This window comes from Bacillus rossius, chromosome 1 (genome assembly GCF_032445375.1).
Source record: "Bacillus rossius redtenbacheri isolate Brsri chromosome 1, Brsri_v3, whole genome shotgun sequence".
NCBI lineage: Eukaryota > Metazoa > Arthropoda > Insecta > Phasmatodea > Bacillidae > Bacillus > Bacillus rossius.
The window spans coordinates 286,073,418-286,082,923 of NC_086330.1; the positions used below are offsets into that span (position 1 = coordinate 286,073,418).

At 38.5% G+C, this 9,506-nt stretch overlaps 1 protein-coding gene across 1 annotated transcript; it reads left to right on the forward strand.

Annotated features, from left to right (window-relative positions):
* The first annotated feature begins 2,470 nt into the window (after positions 1-2,470).
* Positions 2,471-8,343, forward strand: LOC134527689 (mitotic-spindle organizing protein 1-like). Its single transcript, XM_063360593.1, has 2 exons — positions 2,471-2,592; positions 7,830-8,343. Exon 2 carries the CDS (start codon positions 7,832-7,834, stop codon positions 8,069-8,071), a length of 240 nt encoding a protein of 79 aa, XP_063216663.1. The 5' UTR covers positions 2,471-2,592; positions 7,830-7,831; the 3' UTR covers positions 8,072-8,343.
* The last annotated feature ends 1,163 nt before the right edge of the window (positions 8,344-9,506 follow it).

A 9,506-nucleotide genomic window follows, 5' to 3' on the forward strand; every position in this document is an offset into this window, starting at 1 on the left:
GGGAATCCGTTGGTCTGGTTTCCTGACGAGGAGGGGGAGGAGGTCTGTGAGGAGGAGGACGTCGAGCCACTGTGGCCGCTGGACCTCAGCCTGGCGGACGCCACGTTCCGGGTATCCGTGGACGAGCCCGAGGAGGGGGAGGAGGAGCCGGACAGTAGGGATAGGCGCCCCACCCGCAGACGTCGGGCCCCGGTCAGGACGTACTGCGCGGACGACAGCGAGCCGGTAGAGTTCGCTCCTGTCCCCGCCGTGGAGGCGAGCTGCCCGACCACCCAACCGGACACGAGGGGACCTACCACACTCTGCACAGTGGAGACCCCTACCAGCACAGTCCCCACCACACGACCACAGAGGGCCCGCCGACCCCCGGCCTACCTGGCGGATTACGAGTGGTCCAGGTCCCCGTCGAGCTACTCCACCCGGGCGCGGCCCGTAAGGGGCGATCCAGGTGTGCCAACACTCGTGGCCGGACCCCTATCATTCCCCCCGCCCACGTCATCCATTCCACCACCCTGCCACACCCCGACCACACTGACCCCCCCACCCACTTGTCACCATATTGAGCTAGAAGAGGCGCACGTCGCTGCCCAGTCCCAGGGGGGGAAAGGACACGGGTCAGGGCGTAACCCCTTATCATTCATTGAGTGGGAGAGGTATTCAGGGCAGAATGTTTACATCACAACACACCACCACTCCGCCGCGTAGTGTAGGGCTCGCAGTGCGGCGAACGTCAGTGAAGTGCTCAGCGTGTGAAGCGAGGCGTTGATGCACATAGCGGTCTCAGAGAAGGGGGGGCATTTGACGCCGACCGCCAATGCTCCTCTGTCGCATAGACCGCTATGCCTCATCAACGTCTCGCAAAAGCGTGTGCACCGAACGCGCCCGTGCGCGCAGCAAAGTGCAGTTCATGCGACGAGGCGAACGCCATACGAGTGCTACACCGGCGCAAGGATCCGGCCGGGTGTGGCATATCCTTCCGCCGCACTACAACAAATTGTTATAATTATGTTTTTCCACAGGATTTTATTAAACATTATTTTTTATTAATTAATAATTAAGTCTTTGCAAAATCATGTTTCAATGTGCGATTTGTCCCGAACCTGGCCGGTTCAGTTTCCCGCGAAATTCACACGTTTCCGCGGGAGGGCAGGCGGGGGAGGGGGGTCGCGCGCGGCGACACCGCTAGTGTCCTTCGAGAGCTCAACCAGGCCGGCAGCCTGCGCGCAACGCGGAACCTTCAACCTTTGCATTCACCGACATGTAGTTTTCCATAGTGTAATTTCTTTTCAACCTTTTGTACAGTTCCGCGGTCGGCCTAAATTTACCATGAGGTACTTAACTTAATTCAATCAGTGCTCCGAGATGAGTGTTTACGTCATACGTAAGTACTGTGGGGAGAGTATGTGTTTTTACGTCGGCGCTTCACGCCCAACCTAGCCTACAGGCTACTTAGTTTTGGCCCGCACGGGGCAGCCAGCAGGCGACACGTGCCATCCAACTTAATAACGATTCAGTCCCTGGGACACACCTAGTCACCACGTAGAGTCGCCGGAGACACGGGCCTACGTGTTGCTAGCCCAGTTTATCCAGAGCTAGGTATTAGTGTAGTGTATTGTGCTTCAAAATATCGTGTGCCATGTCAGAGTGTCTTTTGTAACTTTCGCGTCACGTATACGAGTCTGCCCCTCACGCGCATAAGAATCGTGAGCCGCCACTGAGGAAGTGAGCTGCGCGTGTGACTAGTCGCGTCGGGCAAACCGTTACGGGCTGTGCTGTATTAAATTCACCAACTATCTGAAGAGGTTTTGTGTTATTATTCAGGCGTCCCGAGTGGCCTCAACAGCTCGGGGGGCCCTACTGCGTTGACCCCTACCTCTAGCCACAAGGCCGAACCTTCCCTGAGATCACGAACTGAACAAAATCACGTCTAAATACTCAGAGGTAGCGGGGACGGCGTCAAATGGTAATTAATTAAAAAAAGTAATATTATTTATCATATATCACCCATTTTATTAAAAGTATTCTTATTATGTCACACACAGTTGTCATTTAAAAGTATGTCTTGTGCATATATAGATAGTATTCTCTCTAATATTCATTATATTAGCTTTTTTTTTAAAATATGGTTGCGAGAGAGCATCGCAGATGTGTTGCGATGGCGCGTTCCCCCTTGTGATTTAATAATAACCCAGACACGGCCTCACACGGCATAAGGACGCGATGCGGCACAGCGGCTATCAGAGAGCTGTATACAAATGTAATTTCTTCCCAATTTAAAATACATACATATTATTATTATTTTACGACTGAAACTAGCAAGTTCGATAGCTCGAAACACGTTGATAATCGATTTGTGTTATACATATCGATTTATATCGTTACGCACTTTCGATAATGGTATTTCATTTGTAGATACATAGATGGCAGCGTAATCGGCGATTGTTTGAAGGTACACAAAACCAGCGTTGAGTTTCCGGTCTTTATGATATATGGGCGTTGGTTGTAGGAGTGTGTTATTTTTTTTTTTTTTAAATTGGTTAATTGTTTACTTTTGTGAGAAGCTAGTGCTTAAAAATTGAATAACTACCTTAGGTGAGGGAACATTTATGTCTGTAACTCGGGAATGTACATAATTTATTATTATAAATTCAATAATTCCAAATGGTGTCGTAAATTATTTAATCTAACCTGTTGTTAGTGTAGTACGAAACGAAGGTTGTCTGTTGACAATCATTGGGGTTGTTACTTATACGGCAAGGTAAATTTGATTGGGGTAATTGTGGAGTGTATGAGCTTTAAAAATATTTCGTGAAGCAAATATTAGGACTAAACTTCAAATGTTGCTAGGATATATCACAACTTCCAATAGACGTAATACTGTGGAGGTCTATGAAGACCAGGAAAAGACGAGAGGTTAAAAATATAGGGCGAAGGAAATTAGGATGTAAAAGAGTTGAGAATTAATGTAATTAAAATCTATTTATCGGTAAAGATTCAGCTAAAGGAATTGAATGTAAAATAAAGCCATTATACACCATTGCTACTTAGAGCCTGATTATTTTTGAATTAATTATGTTGATCACAAGCCCAGTGCAAGCAAGCAACCAACCAACCAACCAACCAACCAACCTACCTACCTATTTTCCCCTTGAACTGTACCACAATTACCTGCAGCCTTTCATTACTTTTGTAAAATAATGAATATCCTGCAACATCATTGTTTACCAGGCTATTCCAGACCATAGACTAGTCAACTGTAGAGGGAACGTGTAGGTTACGTGGTATTATAGCAAGGCTGTACTGATTACGTACTTAAAAGACCCTTTAGCGTAAATGGTCTTTATGATGTGCAATTTAAAGGATGTCAGCCATTTTGACGTGACAACGTCTAATAAATCGAAGAACGCTGGCTGCTCGCACTAAAAAGTGTCCTGTTACACACATTGTCCCACTACGATGTGTCCTGTTACGCTCATTGTCTTCCGTGGAAACCAGGCACTCGTTAATACATATTTTCCTTTATTTATCACAAGGGGCGTTGTTATTAATGAATTATAAATAAAATTTTGTGCCTGGGGCCACAATTGCATATCATTTTGAGCACTGGAAGACATAAAAACGTAAAATATTCTCGACAAATTTTAATCTCGGCCCCAGTGCACCACGATCGTCTGGGTAGAAGATTAAAGCCGAAATTCTTTCTTAAACTTACTAATACTTATTTTATTAACTGCAAGGGCATTTTTATTAAATTCTACGTTTAATTTCACGACGAACAAACTTCGTCGTTAAATGTGTAGTTGCGAAAAAGCGTAAAACATTCTCAACGATCTTGTAGTTAATTGTAAACATGGCGGCCGACTAGCAGCTGACAATATATTTTAAATTTCCCGCCTACCACTATAAGAAATAAACATGGCTGACTGCATACGTTTTTAAAACTTCCACAACACAAAACAAAATTTTTATAAATATATATACAACATCTGAAACTATTATTTCCAATATGGCCTCGTGGCCGTGTGGTTAGCATCGCTGACTACCAATCCAAAGGTTGACGGATTGAAACCCGCTGCTGCTATACCTTTATTTTTGTACTTGTAAAAATAAATACGGCGCGCGCCTGACACTACAAAAGTAATAAACATATTTGAATTAATGAGTGCAAATAAAAGTAAATTTATCAATTAAATTGTAGATTTCATTTCACTCCTCCTTTGTATCCATACAAAATACAAGTGATAATTCAGTAAATATGATTCAATTTTATTCATAAAAGTATGCAGAGGTAGATTTTATCATACAAAAGATAGAAAAATTTAAAAAAAATAACTTCCTCAAAGATTAACATATTTTTAATGCCTAAATGTTTTGGTTGCAAAAACCTATTACGGCTCATTCTCAGGCCGATTTGGATATTTAATTTTCTTCTGGATCAGTCATTTCATCAATGTTTTGTTATGACGTCACGTTAAACTATCGTCCGTAAACCGACTTGACAGACAACCAATTTTTTGAGACCATTATTAGCTGCAAAGTAATTAAACCAGCAAACTGCTGTTCACTTTCCACTATTTATTACTGTAAATTGATTGACTTTGAACATGGACAAATCATAAATTGCATAGAAATAGATAGGGTGAATTCTTTAAATACAAACAAAGAAAAATACTGTGCTTATTGTTTGAAACATGTGGTTAGCATTCTTAAGAATTAGGATAATCTTTCATGACTAGTTTCTCACTAATTAAAAGGATCCTTTGGTTAAGACCCAGTATCAGTAAAAAGCACATCCTTTCTATTTGGGAACCGCCCAAGTAAAAAATACATGTTTCAGACTAGACTAATATAGATATGGGTGTTTCTCTGCTATTTGGAAATTCGTCCATACAAGACTGTCTTGAAGTAATTTTATTAAATGTTGAGAATGTTTGTTAATAAAAAGAAGGGCAATAGTAAATTAAATATATATCTTAAAAAAACCCACACATTTTCCTCTTGATTGTTGAGTTATGGATGATTTTTTTGCAAAGCCGTGACAGGGGACTGTTGTATCCATCCAGGGAAATGTTTTATGGATAAAAACAATTAGTATTTTTGTTTAAGTAATAAAAGTCTTTATTTTTCTTTGCCATTCTTAAAATATGTAATTTTTTGAAACAAATAAACATTATTAAAACAAATCTTACTTATTATAGTGACATTTCTTAAGCCTAATAACAGTTGTGTTAAACTTAACAAAATCAACTTCTTATTTGAACAGTATTTTTAAGACTAAATTGTATGACACTAAAGTCAGTCTTTATAATAATGAAAATATGGTATCTTGCAAAAAAGAAAAAAAAAATTAATACTGCTAATTAATTATCACAACCGATATTTTAGGTTGACATAATACTTACATTGAATATTTGTACTTTTGAAGTAACTAAAGTAATTAACATTAATTTTACAACATCGTACATACATATTGAATTTTTAAATTTCATCACAATACCAGTGCATTCATGTGGCTTTTATCATTGTTTCTTGTTTACGAGTATCTATTTTTTTTTATTGGATAATGATGTCACGTGATTGTTCGTGATAGGCCAGAATTCTAATGAACCAATACGTGATTATTTAGTTCATTTATTGTTTAAAACGGTGTTTAATTACCGCCTCCAACTTAGGTGAGTTTTTAACATTTCTAATTTTAAAGTCTTATTTGTTTTTGTTGCGCAAGTAATAAGTAACAAAAAAAATTTTACGTGAGTTGTTACTGTTCATCCTTTGTCCCGGTTTGTTAGGTCAGGTCTGTTACATTATAAATACTTTAAAACTAAAGAACCATTGAAATTAATTCATATTATTTTTAATGTACGCTTAGTTTCAAAGTATTTATAATGTAACTGACCTGACATAATCGACCATTTTCATTAATTAGGCATTCACAAACACATGGCAATAAAAAAAATGGCATCGGTCGAATGATTACACAGGTCTGTATAGCAAAATAAGAACGGCAACATCTCCTAAAGTATTTGGAATTTCTTTTTTCCGCCGCTTTTAATGAAAAGAGGAAGTTGAAGAGCATATAATAAAGGTATTTTCGGATTTTTAACATATTTTTTCGCAAATACCGCTGAAATACATATGATGAAATTTAAAAATTCGATATCTCCTAAAGTATTTGGAATTTCTTACCTCCGTCGCTTTTAATGAAAAGAGTAAGTTGAAGAGCATCTAATAAAGGTATTTTCGGATTTTTAACATTTTTTTTCGCAAATGAGGTCCCCATCTTCAGGATAGAATAAGGCGAATGCAATGTCAACCAAAGCATTGAAGATAATTTCTCTCATACCACCGCATTACCACCGCTCAACTACATATTTACCGTATTTTCCCTTGCAAAAGTATTTATGTCTTTCATGACTTTTTTTTGCATGATAATTCGAACAATGCTCTTTCCAAACCTTTTTTACAGCCTTATGCTCACGACGACTCATATCTTTAACTAATTTTATTTTGCCTTTTTCTTTTTCTTTTGATATTTCCGCCTTTCTTTTCGTTCAATTCTTCTTTGTTTTGAGGGTCATTTTTAAGTTACGTAATATCTCAAACGCTCAGTTATACGTTCTTGTTCTAGGCTTCTTTTTCGGTGGCATTTTGAGATAATAACCTACGAAAGAGACGATACTTTTAATGGTCAAAACCTAAGAAAACAGTCCCCTGTGCTATGAACAGTCCCCTGTCATTTAATAGCACAGGCTACGGGACTGTCATTTTTACATGAATACTTAATAAAACAATATCATTTAAAAACATCAGATAAACGAAACAGATGTGCCTACATACTAGATGATCAATTATTTTAAACAAATTGTCATTATTAAAACTCTTAAATTGTATAAAAAAAAGCTTACCAGGGGACTGTTTTCACTAACGGCCGAGACGCGTGGTTCACCAGCTGACGCAGCTGACTAAACAAAATGGTGGCTGCCCGCTTAGCTACACAACCGAACGAACTTCACACCGATTGTGTTCCGTTTCACGATCTAAATGCTTAGCGCCAGAACTAAATTTTACTTCAGCACCGTTTTAAAATTTTAACAGGGGACTGTTTCAATAATTTGAGGACAGCATTCGCACATAGATATCTTGATTAAAATTCTATTGTAAAAATATAATTGTGATGTATATAGATGCTTACAGTTTTTGTTAATGTATTTGGATATTTTTTATTCAGTTATCAATGGCAAAAAAATAAATATTTGTAACAAGATTTGTAATTCTGGAAAAGGGACGTACCAGGGGACTGTGTTTTGAGACATTTGAGGTTCATTTATTCGAATATTCCATTATTAAATTAGTAAATAAGCTGTGGCGTGCCAAGAATACCTAATAGGTACTATGTTGGTATTTATACAAAAAAGTGAGCAATTTCAAGATTTATTACATAAAATTAGCTTGGGACAGCAATTTTCCATTTAGTGGAGAAATGCCCATATACATCACATGCACAAGCTGCACAGTAGACATTTTCTGAGACATTCCTTAAATGGCTTATTTACCAATAGAACAGTCTGAATATCTCATGGTGGACTGCAGTTATGCATCGACGAGGTAGAAAATTTCATGTTCATTGTTTATGTCCAAGTTTCAATGCATTAAGTGTCTTAATATTTCATCACAAGTGCATTTAATGTTTATTTAGGTGAAATTTTTTCTTTACATTTAAAAATTTCAAGAAAATTAGGTCTATTTTGGTGCAACAATTAGTAAATAAATTGACAGATCTGCTGGAAAATCGTGAGCCAGGAGATGTGACTAGTAGGGTCTTGTTCCAGGGATGCCGGAGTGCGGTGGCCAGCCCGAGCTGCAGAAGAGCCAGTTGTTGGAGGCGAAGGAGGCGTTCCAGAAGCTGACGGAGATCTCTGCGCTGCTCAACACGGGGCTGTCGCCGGAGGTGCTCGCGCACTGCGTCCGGCTGTGCGAGGCGGGCGTGAATCCGGAGGTCCTGGCGCAGATCCTGCTCGAGATTCGCAAGGAGCTGTCCGCCATCGGGTCTGGCTATGATGCGCCGGAGTGAACTCGCTTCCAGTCGACGAGCGATTGAACTAAGATTCACATCAATGATGCAGATGCAACTCTGTTCGAGACGAGGCGAGACTTCAGCGAACATTTATACGTTTGATTGTTGAGTATTCATATGAAACTAACAAAACAAACTCAAACAGACTGTGTGCACAGTAAGATGTATCTTTAAATCACATTGAATTACGTGTTTCTACCAGAAAATTTGCTATGGTGTAAAATAGAAGGTACCTAATAATATTCTGAATTAAAACACATTTTTCTTAATCCATAGGATAACATTGTCTCTCCAGTAAATATAATAAATATTTTTTGACTGACTATTCTTATAAAGATTTAAGAATACCCCAGAATGGAGGAATTTGTAGCATCTATATTGTTAGTGTTAAGTACAAGACAACTCATTATACGGTTGTCAAAGTTTGCAGGCTTTCGCAACTGTTATCTGAATCAGGTAGACTCATGGTTTTCAGTCATGCTAAGATGAGAGAAAATATCTTCAACGCTTTGGTTGACATTGCATTCGCCTCATTCTACCCTGAAGATGGGGACCTCAGTGTCAACTGAAACATCACGTATAGATTGTTTCTTCGTCTTTGTCGTTGGTCACTCAAATCCTAGCTGCTTGGACAAAAAAGAATTAATTTATGCAAATCACACTTTTCATGTAATATTATTAGTCCCATGGGTTGCATATTTGTTTAAACTTAAGTGTCAGATAAAGTAAAAAGCAACTTAAAATTTAGAACTTTTTTAACTATCACCTTCCAGGGTTTCTGGAAATGCATGTCAGGCTGTTGCAGAGATTGATCACCAGAAAGCTACAAAGACACAAATCTTTTTAAGTTGATAAACAGAATGCTGAGCCTAATTTTTTTTTATTAACACTGCAGCAGAGAAGATTCCTTATCAATGCTTGAGTATTTAAGTCATATGCTATGATGATTTTCAAAAAAATTCATGTACTACTCTCAGGCAAAGTGGCACTTTAGGAAGATGATAATTTAAAAAAAAAATGTGTGTGTGTACTCATATACTCACATTAGAACTTAGAAGCTACACTTACTTCGCGTAGTAAAAAAACTAACTTTAATTTTGCATATAAATAATTAATATAAATAAAATAATAAAAGGACTGGAGTGATATTCTAAATACGGTTGGTAAAGTATAAATTCAATCAAAATAAAAATTTTGTAGGTGGGAATACTATAGTCAGTGGATTTGAGAAGTTGCGCTTAATGCAGATAGATCTGCACATGGATAGTTAAATGTGATCTAGACAATTGTAATGCAATCTGTTGTGCTCATTGCCAGCTAAGCAAGCATGTAACTTTATGTTAGCTATCTGTACTTAATAGGCGTGTTTACCAAGTAATGTACGGAGCAAATGTAAACTACTTTGGTTGATATTATCATGGCAATATGATAA

Excerpts from the sequence above, each read along its gene's own strand:
- LOC134527689 (XM_063360593.1), top strand. The coding sequence starts at position 7,832 with ATGCCGGAGTGCGGTGGCCAGCCCGAGCTGCAGAAGAGCCAGTTGTTG.